The 26,378-nt window shown below is 38.1% G+C and overlaps 1 protein-coding gene across 2 annotated transcripts; it reads left to right on the top strand.

Annotated features, from left to right (window-relative positions):
• The first annotated feature begins 814 nt into the window (after positions 1–814).
• LOC114419903 (mitochondrial inner membrane protein OXA1-like) lies at positions 815–23,431 on the top strand. 2 transcript variants are annotated; one of them, XM_028385708.1, is made up of 10 exons: positions 815–935; positions 1,815–2,302; positions 8,130–8,220; positions 8,550–8,597; positions 9,520–9,578; positions 20,587–20,662; positions 20,756–20,887; positions 21,128–21,235; positions 22,401–22,455; positions 22,871–23,431. In XM_028385708.1, exons 2-10 carry the CDS (start codon positions 1,833–1,835, stop codon positions 23,122–23,124), a joined length of 1,293 nt encoding a protein of 430 aa, XP_028241509.1. In that variant the 5' UTR covers positions 815–935; positions 1,815–1,832; the 3' UTR covers positions 23,125–23,431. The 2 variants fall into 2 exon arrangements, with proteins under 2 accessions (XP_028241509.1, XP_028241510.1); XM_028385709.1 differs by lacking the exon at positions 815–935 and having other exon boundaries at positions 1,900–2,020; positions 2,155–2,302.
• Positions 23,432–26,378: the final 2,947 nt, after the last annotated feature.

Genomic DNA, 26,378 nt, shown 5'->3' with positions numbered 1-26,378 from the left:
GTCATTGCAACTATCACTAATACATCTCACCATGATGACTACCAACATCACCATCACCACTAACATTGTTACCGCAACCAACATCACTTTTTATACCACGACCACTTATTACTACCACCAATACCGTTACCCATTGTCACCCTGTCATCGCCGCCACCACCATCGCACCAACACCACAACTAATACCACCTTCGTCACCACCACCATTGTGGTCACTCTCATATAAAAATACTCTTAATCTTAATATAACATGAAACCTTTAAAATGAGTTTTTATTTTAAAATTAGTTTAAAATTAAAAGTAAAAATTGGTTATTACTTTTAAAAATTTCAAACTTCAAAACTAAAAACAACCTCAAAAGGACAAATAATTTTTTAAACATTACAGATAGTAAAAAATACTACAAGATATTAAAAATATTGCTTATTTTTTTAAGGAAAAAATTGTTTAATAAATCTTATTTAGAAACATTTTTTAATTAATAAAAAAATTTAGAAACCAATTCAACTAACGTGCCAAATATAACTTAATTTGAGAGATTTATTTCCAACAGTAACAAATAAAAAGAAAGAGTAATTAATATTATTTTTTTTCAAGTGAGTTTAATTTTTAAAGTAGTTATTATAAAAATGATTAATAATTAATATTGTTTTACATGACAATATACAGTGGAAAAACATTTATGGTTTTAGTGTATTTAAATTGAAATCCTAATTTTTTCAATGTTTTAATGTTTACAAACTAAATTGTTGTTCTCTTTTTCCTAAAAATCTCAAGCCCCTTTTAAAATGTTAATGTAAAAAATAAAAACATTTTAAATATTGGTGCAAACAGGACAGAGGTTCTGGGTTTTCTCTTCACATTACAAAGTACAAACACTCTGCAGCAGGAGCGTACGCATAACTCCCCGCCGTCCGGACATTTCTTGGTTCCTGGTACGTGTGTCTGACTTTTTTTTCTTACTATGTTGTCTTCTGCCTTAGGATTTGTGCTTTGTTTCTGCGTTCATAAATCAGAATCAAGATCTCATTACTACTTTCGCACGTGTTGCTTTTGTTGATCTGGGCAATAAGGGTTGAGCCCTTTTATTTTTTCTGATTATGCATGCTGATGAAGTTGATGGGAACGTATTCAGTTTTTTTGAGCTTCTTTTTAGGTTGTTTAGAATTCTGAAAAATAAGTGAGGGACTTGAGATTGATTTTCTAAGGTAACTGTTCAGTGCACTGCCCAAATGTTCAAAAGTAACAACATACACACAAAGGAGAAGAAAATAAGAAGGAAAAGTGAAATAAGTTTCTCCCATAAGTTAAAATTAGCCTTTTGGAGAAGCTAATTGATTTTAACTTCAGAAGCTAATTTTAGCTTATGGGAGAAGCTTGTTTCATTTTTTCTTTTTATTTTCTTTTAAGTGCTTCTGAAGAAGAAACTTATCAAAACAGGGCCTTAGAAGAAACATGTTAGCATGTTATATGTCTGAAAGTATATTAAAATCTAAAGTTTTAACCTGCTATTGCTAATATACTCCTTTTGCAACACAAGGAGGAGAATATTAGCATCCTTTATTCATGTGTGTGCGTGTGTGTATGCATTCCTCAAGGTGGATCTATCAAAAGCTACGTGTGTGCAGTTGAAAGAGCATTCATCCTCCACACCAACCTTGGAAAGTGTAGTTATGTTTGGCATGCTTTATTTAATAGTTTTTCTTAGTATCAGAATTTTGGACCAACCAAACTTATCTAAAATGAAGTTTCTCAATTTGCCATGAGATTCCTCGATTGCACTTCTAATGTGGTTACTTAATGCTGCTTGATAGAAATTTCAAAGAATACCAATGGCTCACAGGCGTTGCCTCTTGATAAGAGGGAACCTCATGAATCGGAAGTGCCACCCATCTTTCAGTTATGTTCTCCATAGCAATGAAGGGAAACGTGAATGCCCTGATGAAAAGTCATCTTCAGCTGGCATTAGTAATTCTATCCAAAGAAGGATGTTTGGGAACTCAGTTGATGGATCAATGCGGTTTGTTTCCTATTCTGGTCAAAGAATGCATTCAAACAGATTCCTTTCTCCGTACTCTGGATATAATTTCTGTCGACATATGTCAACAGTCAATCAGGGTTCTGATAAGATTGACATAATGACTGACATAGCAGATGTTCTCAAAGACACAACTGTGGAAGCTGTAACTTCTCAGGCTCCCATCGTTAAAGAAGTTGCAATTGCTGCTGCTGACTCCGCTTTACCTGTGAAGGCCTTGCAGTACATTATAGATGCTGTGCATTCCTACACTGGATTAAACTGGTGAGTTTATACTTATTTACCTGTATGATTTTAAAAAAAGATATAAAATTAGTGCTAATTTTAACATCTGCCAGTAAAAGATGAGATGAGAGAGATTAGACAGAGAGAGAGTAGAGAGAGAGAGGGAAAGACAGGGGGGGGGGAGAGAGACTGAGAGAAACTGACAGAACCAGAGGGCCACCCCGAGGGAGACACCTAGAGAGAGAGCAGCGGCGAGGACGTGTACAGAGCAGGAGCATTGATCGTCGACATTACAATATTCGACGAGGAAACGCAGAGGAAGGGGACGTGGGCAATGATGATGACACCAGAACCTTAATCAATGAAGGAGAATGGGTTGAAGTAACCCGTAGGAGGAACAAGAACACGGCAGCTACTCGATTGCAATCACGGCCAAAGAACCAGCATCTACCTAATAGAACAGTAACATGGAGGAACAAGGCTGACATCCCAACTTTTTACTTCTCTAGATTCCCATCATGGGTTAACGAGAAGGACTTGTGGCAGAAATTTCAAAGATGGGGTAAGGTACGGGAGGTTTTCATCCCCAAATATAAAAATAGAGAAGGGCAGAGATTCGTCTTTGTCAGATATAAGGATGTTGAAGACGCAGTGGGGCTGGAAAGAAAACTAGATAACAACATCTTCTTCGGAGGGAGGAAAATGTTTGTTAACCAGCCCAAATTTGAAAGGAGCACGACAGCCATAAGGAAGCAAAATGGTAACAGTACGCCTCGTAATGTCAACTTGCAAGGCGAGGATAGACGTAGACAAGGAGGCTTGAAAATGAATGATAATGGCGGAAAATTTCGATCGTACGCCGATGTAGTTAAGGCGGCTTCGCCGGGAACGAGTGCTCTCTGCAACTAGAACGAAAAATTTCCCCAACTCGTAGAGGTTGCGAAGACACCAGTGGTCCTCCATATATCAAAGGCGCAGAAGGAGTGGATACAGAATGCTTGGGTGGGTCGTTTAAAAAATATTGGCATGTTTGAAAGGTTAGAGGAGGAATTCAAATGGGTGATAGATAACGATGTTACCCCGTGTTATTGGGGTGATGATTGGGTCATCTTCCATAACCTGCAAGAGTCTAAGGCCACGCAAATTATACAGGAGGAGAGGAAGAACGGGTCCACTCCGATCATGGCCCTTCAGAAATGGTCCCAGGACATTCGTCCGACACATAGGTTGGCATGGGTTTTCATCTGGGGTCTGCCGCCGACGGTGTGGGAGCCGGAATCAATGGGAAAGGTGGTGGCGGAACTTGGCGACTTAGTGGAAGTTGGCGAAACGGTGGAGAACAGATCGCGGATAGACGTGGCAAGGATCCTTATCAGGACGAAGCGTAGACCGGGGATTCAATCGGAGGTGACGGCGGCCATAGATGGAGCTTCAAACGTCATTCATGTGGTTGAAGATATGTCGTGCTTGGGTGCGTGGCGGAACCTGAAGAGAATGGACACTGGGTTTCCGCCGTCCCCGTTTTCGACGGAGCCAAACACCCCTGCTACTGCTGGAGGAGATTTCCAAGGGGCCGCTAGCAATTTCGAGATATCCGACAGTACTCCCGGCGATGATGAAGGATTCTCCACCGACGGGAGGCAGCCATACTCCCTTCACTCGCGCCGTGACCATTGGGTAAAAGCCATTGGTCAACGATGTTTGGCCCGGGACTTTGGGGACTTTGGGGACCATGGGGTCATGGACCAACCAACCAACGACAATAATTTTTTGAATTGTCCCCCACCCGTTGGTCCTGCTATCTTACCCGAAGAAGCCTCTGCCCAAAAGCTGATGATGAGGAGTGCAATTAATGATATTCCGAAAGGGGATGGGAGAGATAAAACCCACATCCAGGAGACCCAACATGGAAAGCTTATAGTGGAAAGTCCGACAGGTTCAGCCCGAGACTCAGCCAAGGAGCAGCATAAGTCTACTCCAAATGAAGCAACTCTGCCAGCTTATGTTGACCAACCTTATAATAAGGTTTATTCTACCCCAGATCAAATTTATGAGGATGAGGGGGGGAATATGGGCCCCAGACCTAAAGGCCCAACACCAGCTCCTGCCACTAGATATTATGTAAGAAGAAAGGAGCTGCTGGGGTACAGAGGACAGGCCCTATCTCACGTGGAATCAGATGTGGACCTCCTAACCTCTCCTAATTTGCCTCCTGAAGTGGTTACAAATAGCAAATCTCAAGACAATAATCCTGGGCAAATCAGTTCTCATACCCTGGAAAACCAATATGCCTTAGTAAAGCAAATGGGCCTGACCCATGGAGAGGATAGCTTGCAGGTTCGGAGGATGATGTTAGACATGGAAAACAGAGATACCAAGAAGGCAGCATAGATGGGAATTAAATTGGCCTCATCATGATTATTCTCTCCTATAATTCAAGAGGTTTGGGTAGGGGGATTAAGTGGGCTGTCATCAGGAGGATTAATATGAAGCATAAGGTGGACATTGTGTGTATTCAAGAAACCAAAAAGGAGTCTTTTGAAAAGCGCATCTGCCAATCTATGTGGGGAGATTCTTTCGTGTCATGGGATTTTGTTCCTTCAATTCAAGCATCTGGCGGCTTGCTGTGCTTGTGTGGAATAACTCAGATTTTCAGGTGGAGAGGAGGGTTAAAGGCAGAAATTTTCTAATGTTAGAGGGGAAATGGATAAAAGATAATCAGTAGATTCGAGTTGTTAATGTCTATGCACCTTGTGACTTACCTGGGAAAAGGGCACTGTGGGATGACCTGAGGCACCTCAAGGATTCTGATCCTAGTGGTCTATGGTGTTTTCTAGGGGACTTCAACACTATAAGGAATCAGGCAGAGAGAATTAGTATATCTCAGAGGTCTGATGTTACCTCAGATACTTCAGACTTCAATGACTGGATATTTGTGATGGAGCTCCAGGATATTAGATGCTTTGGTAGCAATTTCACTTGGTTTAGGCCCAATGGCAGTGCCAAGAGTAGGCTAGACAGATTCTTGGTGTCTGATCAGTGGGTATCCTTGTGGCCTGACACCTCCCAACATGTCCTTCAAAGAGATTATTCGGACCATTGTCCAATCATCTTGAAAACAAAGATGGTGGATTGGGGCCCTAAGCCTTTTCGGGTGGTGGACTGGTGGCTTAACCATAAAGGGTATCATTCTATGATTAAAGAGGCATGGAATATAGATCTGCAGGGTGGATGGGGGGAGTTTCCCTTAAAAATAAGCTGAGGAACCTTAGATTGGTTATAAAACAATGGTGTAAAGAGAAGGGGGACATTAAAGCTTCCAAGATTCAGAACCTGAAGCAGAAATTATGTGATTTGGAGAACCTAGCTTCTCACAGAACTTTATCTGATACTGAAGTCATAACCAAGAGAATTCTGCAACAACAGCTGTGGGATATTTCAACTGCCTATGAATCATTGTTGAGGCAGAAATCAAGGGCTAAGTGGATCAAGGAGGGCGACAGAAATACAGCTTATTTTCACAAACTGATAAATTTTAGAAGAAGCTCAAGTGCTGTCCATGGTATCCTCATTGATGGTGTTTGGGTCCAGCAACCAGACCTTGTTAAGAAGGTAGTGCTTAACTTCTTTGCTGAGAGGTTCACTGAGCAGAATCATCATAGACCTACTTTGGATGGGGTGCAATTTCCCTCCATAGACCAATATCAAAGAGAGGGGTTGATTGCTCCCTTTTCTGACATAGAGCTCAAGGATGCTGTTTGGAGTTGTGCTGGAGATAAATGCCTGGGACTGGATGACTTTAATTTTAATTTTATCAAGGAGTTTTGGGGGCTGTTGCAACCAGATTTTAGAAGATTTGTGGATGAATTCCATGCTCATGGCACTTTTCCTAGAGGAAGTAATGCATCTTTTGTGGCTCTTATCCCTAAGATAACCCAACCACAGTCTTTAAATGATTATAGGCCCATATCTCTCATTGGCTGCATGTATAAAATCATGGCTAAGCTCCTAGCAAATAGGTTGAGGGTAGTGCTACCAGATCTAATAGATGAAAGGCAGTCAGCCTTCATAAAGAATAGGCATATCCTTCATGGAATTCTCATTCTCAATGAAGTGGTGGATGAAGCTATTCAGAGAAAGAAGCCTGCTATGATATTTAAAGTGGATTTTGAAAAAGCCTATGACTCAGTATCCTGGTCTTTTCTGGACTATATGTTGATGAGATTAGGTTTTTGGCTGTGGGGACAAAATCAAATTTTGGCAGGATTCTTGGTTGAGTGAGGGCTGTAATCTTCAGCAGAAGTATAATCAACTCTACATGATCAGTAGACAGCAGAATCTCTCCATTTCTAAGATGGGAAAATTTTCTCAGAATGCATGGAGCTGGGAGTTCAAGTGGAGAAGGAGATTATTTGATTATGAGTACGCGATGGCTGTTGATTTCGTGGATGAAATTTCTGATATCTCTATCCAGCATCAGGTTCAGGATACCATGATTTGGAAAGCTGATTCTAGTGGTGCCTATTCCACTAAGTCAGCCTATAGGCTCCTAATGCCCTCCAATAGTCCTGCTCATACCAGGAGGAATTTTCAGATCCTTTGGCATATGAAAATCCCCCCAAGAGCTGCGGTTTTCTCTTGGAGGTTGTTTTTGGATAGACTCCCCACTAGGGGTAATTTGTCCAGAAGAAACATCCCTATTCAGGATATTATGTGCCCTCTTTGTGGTTGTCATCATGAGGAGGCTGGGCACCTTCTCTTCCATTGCAAAATGACTACGGGGCTGTGGTGGGAATCCATGGGATGGATCCGGGCTATAGGAGCTCTTCCAGCTGATCCGGCTAGCCACTTTATCCAATTCTGCGATGGATTTGCTGCAAGGAGTAATCACAGTAGGAGGGGCGTGTGGTGGATTGCTTTATCCATTACAATTTGGCAGCATAGGAATTCCCTCCTGTTTCAAGGCATTCCTTTTGAACCGCAAAAAGTATTGGAGGAAGCATTATTTTTGGCTTGGTCTTGGCTAAAAGTAGGAGACAAAGGTTTCAATACATCATTTAACCACTGGTCTACCAATCTTGTGGAGGCCTTTGGTTAAATGTGGGTATTTGTATTGGTGTCCTTTTGGTGGGATATGTTGGGGTTGTTGATATTTCTGTTTTTGGAAGGTGGCACCTTCGTGCCTTGTACTTGTTACCTTCAGTACCTCTGATACTGTTTAGTTTATTAATAATATTCATATTTTTGCCTTCCAAAAAAAAAATAAAAAAAATTAACATCTGCCTGAATTCTGAGGAATTTCTAAAATATTTCAGAATTGGCACTCATGCATGTCAAGTTATGATTGGCGAATGCTTTGCTTTTTTGAGAGATTGTAGGTTTTAACTATCAATTTCTTTGGTTTCTCAGTTTCTTAGTTTGATTTACCATACATAATAAGTACTAAAACAATTTATTTACCCCAAATATTAAGTTTTAAGATTCTGTATATGGCTAAAGAGTACTCTTTTGTGGGAGAATTGATTATGGTGTAATTGTTTCTCTCATGATGAGTACATGGTATAGCCATGTAGGTTGTTCTTGCATCTTAAAATACTGAATGTCATTTTAAATGGAAACGCATTTTATTCATAGTAAATAATGTCTGTATTGGCATCTCAACTCCTTTGATGACATTTCAAAGTTTACTGAGAATTCAGGGCTTTTGGGATTGTGCTAGCAAGTTTATTCTTGGATTGTTACCATTCATGATACATATTCTGGGGTTCAATTCTCCAATGATCTGTATCTTCACATTTAAACAAAGATTTGGTGGCACATGGGCATTGAAAGGAAACAACATCACCTTATTACTTCATTGTTTCAGGTGGGCATCCATAGTTCTAACAACTCTCTTGATTCGGAGTGCAACAGTTCCACTCTTAATAAATCAACTTAAGGCCACTTCTAAGCTTACAGTATGTTGTGCGACTTGTATCTTCATCACTTTTTCTTTCTAAACTAATGTATTTGCAATAATTTTTTCTTGTTCCTTTTTCCTTCACATGACTTGGTTGGAGTGTGGACAAATGTTAAACATTTGGAGAGGGAACTGTTTCCTCTCTTTGAATTAAGATATTCTAAACATGGGGTTGGTGGATAGTTCCCTTGTTCCCAGCTCTGCTCTTTCTCTCTCTCCCTGTTTCTCCTTGAAGGTCCTCAACCTTGTTGTAGTTATTATATCAATGATGAACTTTTTCAATATTCCAATCTACCTTGTTACCTAACTGTTTCATGTGTGTTGCAGATAATGAGGCCGCACATGGAAAAAATAAAGCAAGAGATAGAGGATAAGGTATTGAAGTTATATATCTTCTAGTCAGTTCCCCGCCCCCGTTAAGTCAGTTTTAACTATTGGTAATAGTGGATATAATAGTCGCACAATAAGGTTATGCCATGTGTCAATGGTCTGTTTACCAAGTCACCACTTAGTCGAGAAAAACTAATGGTAGAAAGTAAAACCATGTTAGGGATTGAATGGAAATCTTTTTATATAACTAAAAGCCAAATTTGACTAATTTTTCAGGGACAGAAAACATACTTAAGCCTAAAATTTTGCCTACATACAGCTCGAATACCATATTCCTGTGAAATATTGTATAATTGTGATTTCATCAAGATTATAACATGATTCATACTAAATAAAATAATAAACTAATGCCTATACATAACATACAATTTTTTTTCTAGTCGGTAAGGTTGAGGTTTGACGTTATTATCTCCTGTTCTACATAAAAATATAGGCCACCTTATCATTCAGTTATTACACATTATTTGTATTTCTACAAAACAATCTATTTGGTTGCTGACCGTGCATTCCTTGTGCCTGTCGAGATTGCTAGTATTTTCCCAGTCTAAACATGTATGTTGAGAATCAGGAAATATATCTCGTTTATTGTAAATTGATATGTTAGGATTTCATTTAGGGGAAACATATCCAATTTAGGGGAAACTACATCTCCTGCAATTGTATGTAATTAATTCCTCCAGCTTATATAAATCAGTACCGTAGGGTCTCTTGGACATATGGTTTCCAGACAAATATCCCTCTGTTTCTCCTATTTTTAGAATGTATATTTATTAATTACTTTGAAATTCCCCTTACCTTTGCCTGCCTTGTTAGAGAAATTTAAGTTTGTATTTTCATACATGTATGCTATAGAATGTTGTACCAGAAACAACATTTTCTCTATTGACAATAAGTATTCATTTTTCAGGCTATGGATCCTGTAGCTGTTGCTGAAGGTCAGAAAAGGATGAAGAAGCTATTTAAGGAGTAAGTGGTTTTTCAATTTGCTTGTAAAGGATTTAAGGAAATCCTTGACATTATTTTTGTGGCCGTTTTAAGCTATAACCGCTGCTAGTCATGTTTGATTCTCCCAATCTGATTTAATTACTTTGTTTGGTGATATAATGTATTAGTGAGCAATCTTTGAATTGACATGTGATAGCCTTAACAGAAATCAGTAAACAATCAGTGCCTGGTGTTAACTAATATGGAATGGTATTGTAAGACAACTCAAATGCTGCTGGGCCTGAATATGGAAAGGAGGACAGAATAAATAGCGTGGAAATAAGTCAACCCATTGATGAGTTAGGCCAATTTGAGACTTCCCCAATTATATTGAAGGGCAGTGGATTGAAGGAACTAATTGACTGGGAAGAGCAGAGTAGTGAAAGGTTGGACTCGGGGGGTTCAACAAAAAATAAAAGCCCAACAACATTGGAGGTTATGTGCTAAAAGAAAAAATAAAGGGCCTCAAACATAGATTGAAAATCTGGAACAAAAAAGCAATTTGGTGACATTCAGAGGAAGATGTCAAGGACTGAGAGGGAGCTGAACTTGCTGGAAAAAGGAGACGAAAGACAGTTGAGTGCTCAAGAAATTAGACTGAAGAAGCGGCTGTAGGAAGAATAATGGGTGGTAGTCAGCTCTCATGAATCCTTGCTTCGACAGAAGTCAAGGACCAAATGGCTTAAAGAAGGGGACTGCAACTCCCACTTCTTCCACCTCTCAGTTAATGGGAACCGAAGACATAGTATGCTAAGAGGTCTGCTAGTTGATGGCTGTTGGATAGAAGATCCCAGCAGGGTAAAAGAAGAGGTCCGTCAGTTCTATATGAAGAGATTTCAGGAGGTGGAGGGGGTCAGACCAAGGCTGAATGGGGTCAGATTTCAGACAATTAACTAGCAGCAAAATGAATATCTGGTAGAGGTTTCATGAGAAAGAAATAAGGGACGCAGTGTGGGAATGTGGGAGTGATAAGTGCCCTGGACCGGATGGTTTAACTTGAAAAGCTTTGATATTTAGTGAGTTGAAAAGTAACCTCACTTAGCTTAGCTTTATTAACTTTAACACACATACATATATACATAATACAAGGCTTAGAGATAAGACAGCTTGATGGGACATTACAATGCTGTCTTCTGAAACAAGTTAAACATAAAGCTAGAAGCAAGCATGTACACACATAATTTAACACTCCCCCTCAAGCTGGAGCATATAAATCATATGCACCAAGCTTGGAACATATAAACTGAATCCTAGTTCCCCTTAAGGACTTAGTCAAAATGTCTGCTGGTTGATCATTAGAATTGATGAACTCAGTGGTAATCTCCTTGGACAATAATTTTTCTCGAATGAAGTGACAATCAATCTCTATGTGTTTGGTCCTCTCATGAAATACTGGATTGGACGCAATGTGGAGGGCTGCCTGATTGTCACAAAATAACTTCATTCGTGCAACTTCACAAAACTTCAATTCTTGAAGAAGTTGCTTAATCCACATAAGTTCACATGTGACCAAAGCCATAGATCGATACTCAGCCTCTGCGCTGGATCGAGCAACAACAGTCTGTTTCTTGCTTTTCCAAGAGATAAGATTCCCTCCAATGAAAACACAGTAACCTGAGGTAGATTTCCTATCAATAGGACAACCAGCCCAATCTGCATCACAATATCCAGATACTTGCATATTACCCTTGTCTTCATATAGTAATCCTTGACCAGGAGCTCTCTTTATATATCTAAGAATACGCATAACGACATTCCAATGATCAACATGAGGACTCTTCATAAACTGACTAACCACACCAACAACAAAGGAGATATCAGGTCTTGTAATGGTGAGATAAATAAGTTTTCCCACAAGTCTTCTATATCTCTCAGGGTCAGGATAAATATCACTCTGATCTGCCATGAGCTTCAGATTTGGATCCATGGGGCTATCAACAGGTCTGCAATTTTGCATGCCTGTCTCCTCCAAAATGTCAAGGGCATACTTCCTCTGTGAGATCACAACACCATCTCCTGACTGAGCCACCTCAATACCAAGAAAGTACTTCAAATATCCCAGGTCTTTGGTCTGAAAATGACTGAATAAATGCTCCTTTAGCTGGACAATCTTAGTAGCATCATTCCTTGTAATCACTATATCATCAACATATACTATCAAATAAACACATTTTCTAGGGGATGATTGACAATAAAAAACAGAATGATCGGCTTCACTACGTTTCAACCCAAAAAGTTGAACAATATGACTGAATTTACCAAACCAAGCCCGAGGAGATTGCTTCAAACCATAGAGAGATCGACGCAACTTACACACAAGACCATACTCCCCCTGAGCAACAAACCCAAGAGGTTGCTCCATATAAATATCCTCCTCAAGGTCACCATGAAGAAAGGCATTTTTAATATCAAGCTGATGAAGAGGCCAATGACGCATGGCAGTCATAGCAAGGAACAAACGAACAGTAGTGATCTTAGCTACCGGAGAGAAAGTGTCACAATAGTCAAGGCCATATATCTGAGTGTAGCCTTTAGCGACTAATCTAGCCTTAAGCCGATCAACCTCACCATTAGGACCAACTTTAACTGCGTAGACCCACCTACAACCCACAGTCTTCTTGCCAGGGGGAAGAGAAACAAGTTCCCAAGTACCATTATGCTCAAGAGCCTGCATTTCATCAATCATAGCCTGTCTCCATCCAGGATGACTAAGTGCCTCATGAGTATTAGAAGGAACAAAATGCGAAGATAGAGAGAATACAAAGGAAGAATATGAAGGAGACAAACGATGATAACTTAAAAAATTATAGATAGGATGAGGATTACGAGTGGATCGAGTATCTTTTCGGATGGCAATGGGCCAGTCTGAATCAGACGAAGGTGAGGAAGCAGGATCCATGGCTTGAGGATTGATTGAAGAAGAATGAGAATCATGAGGAGAGGCTTCAGGTATTGGAGAACCAACTGTCTGTGTCCTGTGTTCATGTGTAAGAAGAGGTGGAGAAGCAACTTCAGTCGGATGTGGTGGAGAAAGTGAAATTTCATTGACATTTTGGTGTGAGATACCTAGGGGACAAGGAGAGGAAATAGGAAGAACATTCTGGATGGAAGAGGAATGGTCTGTAGATGGTGAGAAAAATGGTGTATCTTCAAAGAAGGTTACATCTGCAGACATATAGTATCGTCTGGTAGATGGAGAGTAACATTTGTAACCCTTTTGAAGACGAGAATAACCTACAAAGACACACTTGATTGCCCGGGCAGAAAGTTTGTCTAAACCAGGAGAAAGATCATGAACAAAACAAGTACTGCCAAACACTTTAGGTGGAACATGGAATAAAGGATCATGAGGAAAAATAATTGAGTGAGGGATTTGATTTTCAAGGAAAGATGAAGGCATTCTATTAATCAAGAAACAAGCAGTGAGCACCGCATCCCCCCAATGGTGTGTAGGAACATGAGATGCTAACATTAGTGAGCGTGCAGTGTCAAGAAGATGACGATTTTTCCGTTCTGCTATACCATTTTGTTGTGGTGTATGGGGACAAGTAGATTGATGTAGAATGCCTTTTGAAGATAAAAGGGAAGTAACATCATGAGAGAAATACTCTTTGGCATTATCGCTTCTAAAGATCTTAATTGTTTTTCCAAATTGGTTTTCAATCTCATTTAGGAAGGACACAAATATAGGCAAAAGTTCTGATCTGTCTTTCATTAAATAAACCCAAGTACATCTAGAGAATTCATCAATAAAGGTTACAAAATATCGAAAACCAAAAGATGTAACACGGCTTGGTCCCCAAATATCAGAATGAATGGTAGAGAAAGCTGAATTACATCTTTGAACAGTTTGTGGGAATGAAGACCTAACATGTTTTCCTAGTTGACAAGACTCACACTCTAGGACTCGAAGATTCTTCAGACTAGGGACCATCATTTTCAGCTTTGGTAAACTTGGGTGACCTAGACGATTATGCAAAAGTTTGGGATTTGAAGTTGCAAAACAGGAAACAGAAACATTGGATTTCAAGTAGTAAAGCCCTCGTGATTCACGTCCTTCTCCAATCAGTCGACCCGTGCCATGTTCCTGAATAACAAAAGAATTAGCTGTAAAGGTTACTGATCAATTTAAAGAACGAGTTAACTGACTCAATGAAATTAGATTATAGGGACATTGAGGAATAAACAAAACAGAGTCCAACTTTAATGAGGATGATAAAGAAACTTGACCGCTTCCTTGAGCTGCAACTTTGGAACCATTAGCTACAGTAACAAGGTGAGGAATTTTTGGAAAAGAAATGGATGAAAAAGAGGACTTAATACCAGAAATATGATCAGAGGCACCTGAATCAAGAATCCAAGGACTGGGACCGTCAATAGATTGAGAAATACATGCCGTCGAGTAACATGGTACAGAGGAAGATGAGGCTTGACTGCTGGATTTCTCATATTTCAGCTTCAAATACTCTTGGTACTCTTCATCAGAGAACTTGGACTCTGATTTTTCTGTCTGAGCCACCTTGGCTACTTTATCAGGAAAGCCATGTAGAGAATAACAATTCTCTTGAGTGTGGCCCATCCTCTTGCAATAAGAGCATTGAGGACGTCCACCTCTACTACTCCGACCTCCTCTACTGTTACGGCCTCCCCCTCTCCCACGAGTTGCAACCATGGCTGATGTTTCCATCGTGTCAGCTGGATTTTCTTCTTTCAGCACATGGGGCACCCGAAGTAGCCTAGTGATGAGAGAATCCATCGATGGTACTTGATCTCCAGCAAGAACTTGATCACGCATATGATCAAAATCTGAATGAAGACTCCTCAAGATAAGAACCATATAGAACTTATCCAGCTTTTTATTCACTTCCTCCAGCGAATCAGCTACAAGAAACCTCTTCAACTCTTCCACTGCAGCTCGAGCTTTTCCTATGTGTGCAATCATGTCGTGGCTGGTTTGTTTGAGGGCTGTGACCTTCATAGTTGCATCAAACAAACTCTGAATATCATTGGCAAAGATTTCTCTGGCCTTCTTCCAAAAAGAACAACATGTTTTGAACGATCTAAGGATCTCCAAAACATCCGCCTCGACTGATTGCCACAAGACAGCACATAGCTGATAATCCAGCTTCTCCCACTCAGATTTTCTGTCACTTGGAACAGTATCGATACCCTTTTCCAAATGATCATGGTATCCTTGGCCAAGGAACCACAGCTCAACTGAAGCAGACCAGGACAAATAGTTCTTCCAGTTTAGTTTCGCAGTTGTGATAGTCGGAGTTCCAGAAAAAGAAAAAGTAGGTCCAGCAGAAGTCATTTTTGATCAATGACAGAAACCCTAACGGAAAAAAGGTAGAACTAAGCACAAGCTACCACACAAGCTTGTCAAAACAGAAAACCACCACTTGGAATGCAGCCACGAGGTGCCGACGAGGCTGCTGGAGCAACTCGGACAAGATTCCGATGACGGCACGGCGGCGCGTGAACTACACGCGCTGGAAGAGACACGAAGCTGTAACCGCGCATTGGAGGCGCGTGGAAGCTCCGATGACAGCGCGTTTTGCAAGGTTTTGGTCGCGCTTTTCCGGCGATCCTAACCCTGGTCTAGCCGGAGAAGATGACGGCGGCGGACGGCGGTGACAACGGCGGACGGTGGCGGACGACGGCGGCGGACGGCGGAACCCGCTCTGATGCCAACTTGAAAAGCTTTGATATTTAGTGAGTTGAAAAGTAACCTCACTTAGCTTAGCTTTATTAACTTTAACACACATACATATATATACAATACAAGGCTTAGAGATAAGACAGCTTGATGGGACATTACAATGCTGTCTTCTGAAACAAGTTAAACATAAAGCTAGAAGCAAGCATGTACACACATAATTTAACAGTTTAAACTTCAAATTTATTAAGGAGTTATAGGATGTAATTAAACCTGATCTGTTCCGCTTCTTGGATGAATTTAATGTAAATGGACGATTTCCCAAGGGAACCAATGCCTCGTTCATTGCACTGATCCCAAAAGTGCCGGATCCACAAAACCTCAACCAATAAAGGCCTATTTCATTAATAGGCAATATCTATAAGATTGAGGCCAAGTTGTTAGCAAGGAGATTGAAGAAGGTACTACCTGGTGGAATTGATGAGCGACAATCTACATTTATGGAGGCAGACACATGCTTCATAGTGTGCTTATTGCAAATGAAGTGGTTGGAAGAAATTTGGTGTAGATCAACATCCTTCAGTATGCAAACGATATGATTCTCTTCGGGGAAGCGTCAATGGAAAACGTAAGAGCCATTAAAGTGATGCTAAGGAGTTTTGAGCTGGTTTCAGGGATAAAAATAAACTTTGCAAAAGAGGGAGTGAGGAACGCTGTGTCATATCTAAACTACAGTTTGCTAATTGTACCTTTCTCATACTTGGGTGTTCCGACAGAGGCAAATCCATGAAGTTGTGTGACTTGGGATCCCATTATCAAAAATTGAGAGAAAATTGGTGAAGCGGAAGCAAAAACATCTTTCATTTGGGGGAAGGGTAACTTTGATAAAGTCTGCCCCGAATTCAATTCCTAATTATTTTTTTTTCATTTTTCAGAATCACAAAGGTAGTCGACAAGCTGGTGAAGTTGCAGAGGTGGTTCCTTGGGTGGAGGAGTAGAGCAAAAGAAAATTGCTTGGACAAGTTGGGAATTAGTATGCCTATCCAAGGAGAAAGGAGGTTTGAGAATTAGGGATTTGAACAAATTTAACTGTGCTCTTGTAGGAAAATGGAGATGGAACCTGTTTAATCATCAAGAAGAATTGTGGCTTAGAGTGTTGGACTCAAAGTACGGGGGATGGAGGAGCCTGGATGTTGAAAGGAGGAATTCTGCTGAATCTGTGTGGTGGAAGGACTTTTGTGATATGTGCCATGGGTTGGGGGAGGATAGCTGGTTTAAATCTGTTATAAGATGGAGTGTGGGATGTGGTTCAAAAGTCAGATTCTGGGAAGATGGGTGGAAAGATGATGGGATTCCATTAATGATAAGATATTCTAGGCTTTACCTAATTTCGAATCAGCACAACACATACATTCAGCAGATGGGGAGCAGTGTAGAGGGAGCATGGGAATGGTCTCTGTTGTGGAGAAGATTATTGTTCGAAGCTGAGATAGGTATGGGTGCAAATGTTTTGGAAGAAATCCAAGGAGTCACCATAAATGCCCACCAACAAGACTAGTGGGTGTGGCTGAATGATCCAAGTGGGATATATACTGTCCGTAGTGCATACAACCTGCTGGACAATGGCTCAAGAGATGAGAATCTGGATGGGGCATTTAAAGACATGGAAGTTAAAAATCCCGAGCAAAGCAGCCTTTTTTGCGTGGAGACTAATTAGGGACAGATTGCCCACTAAGTCCAACTTGTGCAGGAGAGATATTGACATAAATGACAAAATGTGCCCATTCTGCAGGGATAAGGAAGAATAGGCAGCTCATTTATTTTTCAGCTGTATTGGATTAACATGGTCGGGCCTTTGCCGAATAACCCAAGACAGCACTTTTTTCAGCAATCATTTTGTAGCTGCTTTCCTGGTATTAGAATTCAGCGTTGGCTCACCTGGTGGATTTCCCTAACTTGGTGTGCGTGGCACCACATGAATAGGATGATCTTCTCAAATGACAGCCTAAACGTTAACAAGTTGATGGAGGATGCTATTTTTTTCTGCTGGACTTGGTTGAGAAACCTAGAAAAAGGTTACGATAAACCTTTTCACCATTGGTCCAGTAATATCAGGGAGGGATTTGTGATCAGGGGAAATTAGGATTAGGTGTTGGGTGGATTTAGGAAATCTCCATAGTCAGATTTCTGGTTCCTTAATGCCTGCTAGGTAGTGTGTATTAGGGAACCATACTTCTGCTTGGGAGAGTATTGACATGTATATATATCAGTACCACTGGTACTGTTTTATCATATTAATATATACTATTATTTTTGCCAATCAAAAAAAAAAAATTCTGTTTTAGATTGTTTGTCTCCTCCTATAGACTAAGAAAGGTTTTGGCCCAGCTGGTGATTGCCCTCTACCCTCTTTCCTAACAATATTCTCCCCTTCGAAAGAAACCTTGTCCTCAAGGTTGAAGTCAGGAAATTGCTCTTGAATTGTTGCCTTTTCTTCCCAAGTGGCTTCTTCATCTGATTTTCCCTGCCACTGAATCAATACTTGTTGTATTGCTTCATCTCCTTGCTGTAATATTCTGGTACTCAACACGGTATGGTTGGAGCCCTGGTGACTGATCCTGTAACTCTATCGAGAGTTCTGCTTCTGCTGAGTGGTTACCAATGGCTAATTTTAACAAGAGGCATGGAATACTGGGTGAATGCGAGCTCCTTCTGGTAACTGAAGCTGAAAAGCCACTGCCCCAACCTGTTTATTCACTAGACAAGGCCCATAGTATTTGGCAGCCAATTTAGGATGTAATCTAATAGGCATGGAAGATTGCCTATAAGGCCTAATCTTCAAGTACTCCCAATCTCCTTTTATCTTGAATGGTACCCTATGAGCATTTGCATACTTAGACATATGGTCCTGAGCTCTTCTTAAGTGGAATTTTAACTGTTGTAAAGCCTCATCCCTCTCCATTAAATCCTGAGCCACTGCTTCTACCAGTATTTCCCCAGGAATAAACCTTGCCAATGAAGGGGGTGCTCTCCCGTACACCACCTCAAATGGTGTACACTTAGCTGCCCCTTGGTAACTGGTATTATACCTTTATTCTGCCCAAGGAATAAATTCTGCTCACATCTTTGGTTGCTCAGAAGTAAAACACACCTCAAATAAGTTTCCAAGGTCCTGTTTAACACCTCCGTCAGCCCATCTGACTCAGGGTGATATGCTGTACTCATCCTCAACACAGTTCCTTCCCTTCTAATTTCTAAAGAGCTCCTGCCAAAAATGACTCACAAATACGGGATCCCTATCACTGACAATAGAGGCTGGAATGCCATGTAACCTCACCACCTCCTTGGTAAAAACTTCAGCCACAGATCTAGTGAATAAGGGTGTTTGAGCAGAGCATAAAATGGCCTTATTTGCTCAATCGATCCACTACCACTAATAAAGCATCAAATCCTCTAGACTTGAGAAGCCCCACCTCAAAATCCATACTGATATCCTCCCAAATGGCATTTGGAATGGGCAACGGTTGCAGCAAACCAGCAGGAGATGAAGCTTGATATTTGCTTCTTTGACAGATATGACAAGCTGCTACAAATTCAGTCACAGCCCCTTTCATGCCCTTCCAGTAAACCGATTGAGCAATCTAAGAGTTCGATATACCTAGGGGTGGGAATAGGCCAGGTCAGGCCAGGCTTTAAAAGACCTGAGCCTAGCCTACGATTAATTTTTGAGGCCTGAGCCTGGCCTATAGCCTATCAAAGGCTTTTATTTTGGCTCGGCCTGGCCTTTTTAAAAGCCTAACCTGGCCTGGTAGCCTATTTAAAAGCCTATTTAAAAATCTTCTTCACATTAAATCTTTAATATTCCTAGTTGTTTTTACCAAAAAAAAATAACACACCTTCTATAATAGGCTAAACAAGGCCTTAATATATAATTTTCCTTAATTTTTAATCTAACGTTAATTTAGTTGGTAGTCCTAAAAATATATTAATAATATAAACAGAAATCACCAAATGATATAAAATAATCTAAAACAAAAGAAAACCTCATACTTGAGGTAGTATCATCCTAGTCTATCAAACCAACATATTAATTATTACAACAAAAAAATAAAGCCTACATCTCCATTCTATTTGAACAGAACCGATGCATAAAATATCTACCAATAAAATTAATAGTAACGTCATTTCATCATTAGTTCCTCCATATTCACCATAAGATAAGATATGATAGGATATGATTGATTTTTGTATATGAACGTAATAGGATATGATAAGATATGATTTTTGTATAGGAACGTAATAGGATATGATAAGATATGATTTTTGTATAGGAACGTAGGATATGATAAGATATGATTTTTATTTGCTCTAGAATATAGTAACGTACTAAAAGAAAAAGGAAACCTAATAGGAATAGAAAAAGGAATTATTAACAGAAATAAGAAAACTAATAAAAATAATGAGAAATATAAAGAAACTCACACCTTGTAATTAAAATTTTACTTAATTATAGGAATGGAATTTGCTAGTTTTTTAAAAAAATAATATTAATTGTATCCAAAATAATATATATATATATATATATATATATATTTAATTTAATAGGCTTTTAAAAAAGCCTGAGCCTAGCCTTTTAATTAAATAGGCCAGGCCAGGCCAGGCTTTATGTAGGCCAGGTCGTAGGCCCCTGTAGGCCGGCCTAGCCTATTCCCACCCCTAGATATACCCCTGAAGGAGAGGAGTGAAACTCTTGTAACAACTTAGGGATCCAACTTGAGGAAGAGGGTATAGGATCTAACAAAAGCAGTTAGACAGTTAATAACCAACTTACAGAATTGGGTATAGGCTGTTAGGGAGTAGAACACTACAAATAGAAAGAGAGGAGAAAGAGAAGGGGGTGAAGAAGTTAGTGAAAAAGTAGAGAGTAGTTGACGTCTTAAGGAGCTCTCCTATCATCCTGAAGAGTGTATTCTGTTACTTCTGGTTACATTGACCAGAGGGGTATCAATAAAAATCCTTGTTACATAGTTTTGTTCATCTTGTCTTCTTTTCCCTCCAGTTGAATCTATCAATGTTGTATCTGAAGATATATGCAAATAAATTATATATTTAAATTTTTTTTATTGTTTAGCTGTGTAATCATTGTATATATGTTAGAAGACTAGTTATTGTTAATATTTAAAACTGACATAAGTGGCCTGCAGTTCTCAGGAACCCTATTGTTTTAAGTACTAATTCAAACTTCATGGATCTTTTCTTTAGCTATTCAAATTTCATGGATCTTTTCTTTCACTAGATATTAATTTTCCCACTGTGGTTATGATAATGTAGATATGGTGCGAGTCCATTTACTCCATTGAAGGGACTCTTTATTCAAGGTCCTGTCTTTATTAGTTTTTTCCTTGCGGTAAGCTGGATTTCAATTTGATATTTTCTCTAATTTTGGGTACTTAGGAACCTATATGTTTCTATTTATTCTCATTCTTTTGTTTAACAATAGATAAGGAATATGGCTGAGAAGATGCCATCATTCAAGCATGGGGGAGCCTACTGGTTTGTTGATCTCACAACTCCAGATTCCTTGTACATTTTGCCAGTTTTGACTGCTTTGTCATTCTTAATAACAGTAGAGGTGACCATTTTCTTCTCAAAATCTTTCATTTCAATGCACTTCATAAATTGACCTTCTGAGTTCTTGCCTGAATGCTTGTGTGGCCTCACTTTTCTGTTTTGAATTTATCCTGGCAATGCACTAAAAAACTGGCTGCTTATAATACCTGAAAACATAGTCTCAAATTGAAGAGGCAAGAGTGGTGTTATCTGGTAAATTTTGTTACCAATTTAGATTGATTGATTTCACATTATTCCTCAGTGCAATATGCAAGAAGGCTTGGAAGGAAATCCAGTTGCTGGCACCATGAAAAAGTTCTCTAGGGGTCTTGCAGTCCTTACAGTTCCTTTCACCATGGGATTTCCAAAGGTAAGATTTTCCTTATTTTGTTGGGGAAGGAATACATTCTGTTTGCTTTCCATCTTCTCATTGTTTAAAATTATTTTGTATGAACTTAGAAAAGAAAAAATTAGGGTGATCTAAGTGTCTATGACAATTCTAGTAAAGGTTGTCACTTTGGTGCATTCAATATAGTTTGCTTCTCCCTTAACGGAGAACTTCATGCCAGGATCTTTGGGCTAAGGAATTTAACTAGAAATTGCGATAGTATAATGTCAGGTTTATGAGAAAAAATGTTTTGATGAAGATACTTAATAATAACTCTTAAGGTACCTTTGAAGCATTGAATATCATCATTGTTTGCATTACCTTTAGATAGGATGCATCCTGTAGCACATACATATCCTTTAAAATACATTTTTGACACGTGTTGGATGAGAGATTGAATGCTTATTATAATTTGATCTTGATAAATCACCATTATTTACAAATTTTAACTATGGTTGTCTTTTGAAAACTACTTGTATTAACTTGATTGTAATACAAACCCCGCCAAATTATTTTTTTCCTTCTCTTATAATAAAATTCTTAGCAGTTTGTGTTTTCTTATGGGTATTTGGTGTTTTTGAATGGAGCATAACAGCATAATTTCAAACTGGATATTTCTCCCTTCCCATCTTCTGTGGAACTGGGACAAAATAGTTTTCTTGACTTCTACGATCTCCATAGATATTGAGCACTGTTGAGATGATAGGATTGCTCTTTTTGTTTTGGTTGCTTTATCCTGTTCCGTAAGAAGATTTCTTAATTCTTATCCTCCTGCTTCGTGTTTCTCTATAATTTCTTTTACTTTTTCTTTTATAAAAGGAAGCTTTACCGTAGTAAATACCAAAGGTTGTTTAGTAATTAATGTGAATTAAAAGGATATCTTTGGCAAAGCAAAAGTTATGCAATCCATGCTTTTATATAGTATAGACATTTATAGTGATCATCCATTTCCGTCCACATGTATCAGTAATAGCTATCTTCTTGAACATTTATATCTGATGGTCCATGGGGGTCTCCTTAATAACATAAATAGTAGTTTATATACATTATATATATAGCTGATTGAGGAAGGAAAAGGGGGCTTTCCTATTTGCTTTTGTTTGTCATTCTATATAGTTTTAACTTGTGTTCGTTTATAATTGTGCAGGCTATATTTTGTTACTGGATTACATCAAATTTGTTTTCACTTGTGTATGGACTTGGTAAGGAATTTCAATTTTCAAGTTTTTCATATGCAATATTACTTTGTCTTTTTCACCATTTACCCTTTCAATAAGCAGAAAATTGTCTTTTCCTCAAACACATTCCTTTGAAACATTTTGTTTGGAAGATTTTCTCAAGGTCATGTGGTAATGTGGCCTAAGTTCTGTTGGTATTATTTTTGGGACTTAAAAAATCAGAGGACTGGAGTCATTTTAACAAAGGAAATAGTTTGAAAGACCCAAGTGAGAAGTTGTTTCACTATGTCTAAGTTTCTTATTATTATGTGTCAAAGATCTTGGTTTCCATTTTCAACTGTATGCTACAAAACATAGGTGGACTTCTGTTATATGTAATATGCTCTTGATTTTTTAATCCCAATAATCTCTCCTTTTGTTTTTCTTTTGAATTTTACAGTCCTTAAATTTCCTGGTGTAAAGAAAGCTCTGCGGATTCCCATAATACCCCAAGCAGCACCCACCAGTGGTCCACAATCTCCCTTTTCTATATTTCCAGCACTAAAACAAGCTACGTCAGCAACAAATGGACCAAACTCAATGCCTGTTGAACCATCAAAACATCCAAAGAAAAAAACATCTTCTTCTGATGTCAATCAAAGACTTAGACGTTTAGAGAAACAAGTGAAAGGAAGAAAGAAAAACAAGAACTGAGGAGAAGTTGAATTGTTCCTTAGTTAAACCATCTAATATATAGTAGATGTACTGAAATTTTGTCATCATTTATGTCAGAAAATCTGTTAGAATTAGAATCAAAATTTTGAGTTATTTGTGATCTGAATTCTAAAGGATTTGCTGCTAATAATTAGCATGATTTGTTCCCAAAATAATTGGATGAGTCTGATGTAACTGATTCCATATTCTTGTTTCCTTTTTACTTACTGATTGTCAGGAATTGTTATTTCCATCTATTCAAATCTGTAATGAAAACAATGAAGATCGTTGTATTTTCTTTCTGTTATTTTAAAGTTGGTATCATGGTATGAGAGCCCTAGGGATCGATCATGAATTTCAAAGCTGCCATGGTTGGCTCCAGTACAGCCAAGTTTATTTTCTGACTTCTCTAGATTCTTATTTGGTCATTTACTTCGCCAAAAGTCATCTATCAATTTTGCAAAATCAGGAACTAAATGATGGTTTATAAAACTCGGGAATTAAAGTAACTCATTTTTTTTAATAATCTTGAGGACTAATTTAGAGATTCACTCCTATTATTACCCTTATCTGCAGAGTTGATTGGTTTTACTCGGCAAAGAATTTTAAGCCTATTCTCAACTTAATAAATCACTTGAGAAACATGATAGTGATACTTAGATAAGAATACAAAAGTTTTTTTTTTTTTTTTAAAAGAATACAGAAGTCTTTTAGTCCACATACCCCTCTGAGAAAATTTTGCTAAATTCAAGCCTGGAAACCTATGATGCAGCATATGAAATCATCAAGGTATCAACATCAAAATGAATCCTTAACATGGTTTTCTCAATAATAATTGAATAAGTAAAAATGGGCGGAAAAAAATATAATGAAGGAACTCAATTAGCATGGAAAATCTTCACAAGAACAATGCAAGCTTCTCGACCAATTAGGTTATGGATAACATTCAGTAACTTTATCATCCTCTCGGTGCTACCCGTGGCTACAGCTGTTTGCAAGAAGTGACTTCTTCCAGCAAGTCTAGCAATATTCAAAGGAGAATATTATGCAATAACCACATTATTATTGTTTCACAATATTTTGGATTATTGACTTTTACACATTTTTTGGAAGAAAAAATAATCACGTGAAGAACTTTTACAATCCACTTTGCTTTGCAAATTATTACAAATATCCATGAACATCTTTAACGACTTTTATATATTTGGATTCTGGAATGGAGCTTGCATGAGAAAATATAGCAGATAAAGTTCACAAGTAATGTTAAGGATTAAATAAGTTTTTAATATCTAAAAAATAGATCGTTTTCAAATTACTATTTAATATTTTTTTTTCAATTAAATACTTGAAAATTATTTTTTATGTTTTAACATAGTACTTACCATTAGTCCTCTTCAGTTAAGTGATGATGTGACATATGTAATGCCACATCATCAAACCTTATCACTAAACATGTAGACAGAGGCTCCCATGTCATTATTTATTATTTCTTTTTAAAAAATCAAAATATAAAGGTTGACTTCCATTTTTCGTGTCTTTAGTTATTGTTGTTGCATATTTCGAACCCTAAGGGAGGCTCAAGGGAGACATTTGGGAATTTCAAACCCTAAGGGGGACTCTTGGGAAGCATTTGATAATTTCGAACCCTAAGGGTGTTTTGGTTGATGGGTGAAAGGATGAATGAAAATGGTGGGTCATCATTGTCGTCCTCATCTCTTGCATGGTGAAGTGTAAATGTGAGGTATCCATTATTATGTTCACGTTGCGCAGTGTGAACCATTCAGGGAGAAGGTTTTAGAGATGCCCACAATGGAATGTAAGCAAATGTCAATTCTGCGTTTTGTTTTGGGTTTTATTCTGTTCTATTACTTGTTTAATTGGTATTGTGTTGTAGGAATCAAGTTCTTGTAGATTTTTTCAATGAATTGGTAAAACTGAGGCTAGAAATAATGTGTTTGCAGAAGGGAGTGATTTGGCTCAATATGTTTAGGAAAATGAAGAGCTGAAACTAAAACTTGCTTCATTAATGAAGGAAGCTAAAACAAACGCAGAAGAAATAATAGATTTGAGAAAACAATTGTTGCACAAAAGGAAAAATGTCGTGCATCCTCAGTTCAATTATGCAGTTGAAGAGTAAAATTGGAAGGAAAAAGAATAATCTTGTTGTTGAAAGGAATAGAGTGAAGTTGTTAGGTTTTGTAATTGTAATTGCAATGAATGTTAGTGGTCATAGAAGGAACTGATTTTCCTTTTGTGTATCGGTAAGTTGGTAGGCTTTTGGTAGTTTGTCTTCTTAAATTTGGTATGTTGGTAGGTTGAGATGTAAATCTTGGAAAATAATTATGTTGTATTTGATGTAGTTGGATGCTTTTATTCTAACGACATGAGTTTATGATATGTTAAAGTTATATTGTACTAATGCTTAATTTTGACTGTGGACCTATTATTGGTTTGTGATCTTTTTCACTAGCTTACTGCTAATTACTAAGCCCAACAATGTCAAGTAACATTTACTTTATTAGAGCCAACAAAGATTTTGAGGTAGTAAAATGAAAATGGTTTGTTTGTTTTCCAGGTATTAGGATGTCAGCTAACTAAATTTTAGGTAGTAAAATGAAAATTTTTATTTTTTAGGTACTTTGATGAAAAAATAAATAAATGTGAGGTAGTTAAATAAAAGTTATTTAAGTCAAATTGCTTGAGTCTTTTTTTTTTGTGGTCCTGCTGTTTTCATTTATTGAACACTTGAGTGTCTTACTGTTCACTTCAACATTTATGATAGTTTCTATTTAGAAAAAGGGATTTCAATATGTTAATGATAAGTGACATGGTCTCAAAAGGCCTAAATTAGTAGTTAATGTGAATGTATGTGTATGAAGGTTTTGATGATGGCAAGACAAAAGCAATATAAGTTTTATTTCAAGTCCAAAGCAAGACCAAGAAAACAAAGATCCAGAAAAAAGCTAAGTCTTAAGTCTATCTTTGTTAAAAGAGTCTTTTAGTGATTGCAAAGGTTTGACCTCACAACATAGTTTTTAAATTGATTATAAAAAGGTTTTACAATATTTTTAACATTTTCTGAAAAAGTCATTTTTCCACTAGCAATCGATTATCAGAAGCAAAATTATTTTAAATTTTTTTTTTCAGAAAGTTTGAAATTTGAAATTTAAAATTTGAAATTTGAAATTTGAAAATTGAAAGCTGTAATCGATTACCACTTGTCTGTAATTGATTACCAGTAATGGAACTACAAA

Source organism: Glycine soja, chromosome 7 (assembly GCF_004193775.1).
Source record: "Glycine soja cultivar W05 chromosome 7, ASM419377v2, whole genome shotgun sequence".
NCBI classification, from domain to species: Eukaryota; Viridiplantae; Streptophyta; class Magnoliopsida; order Fabales; family Fabaceae; genus Glycine; species Glycine soja.
This window is presented reverse-complemented; position numbering and strand designations above follow the sequence as displayed.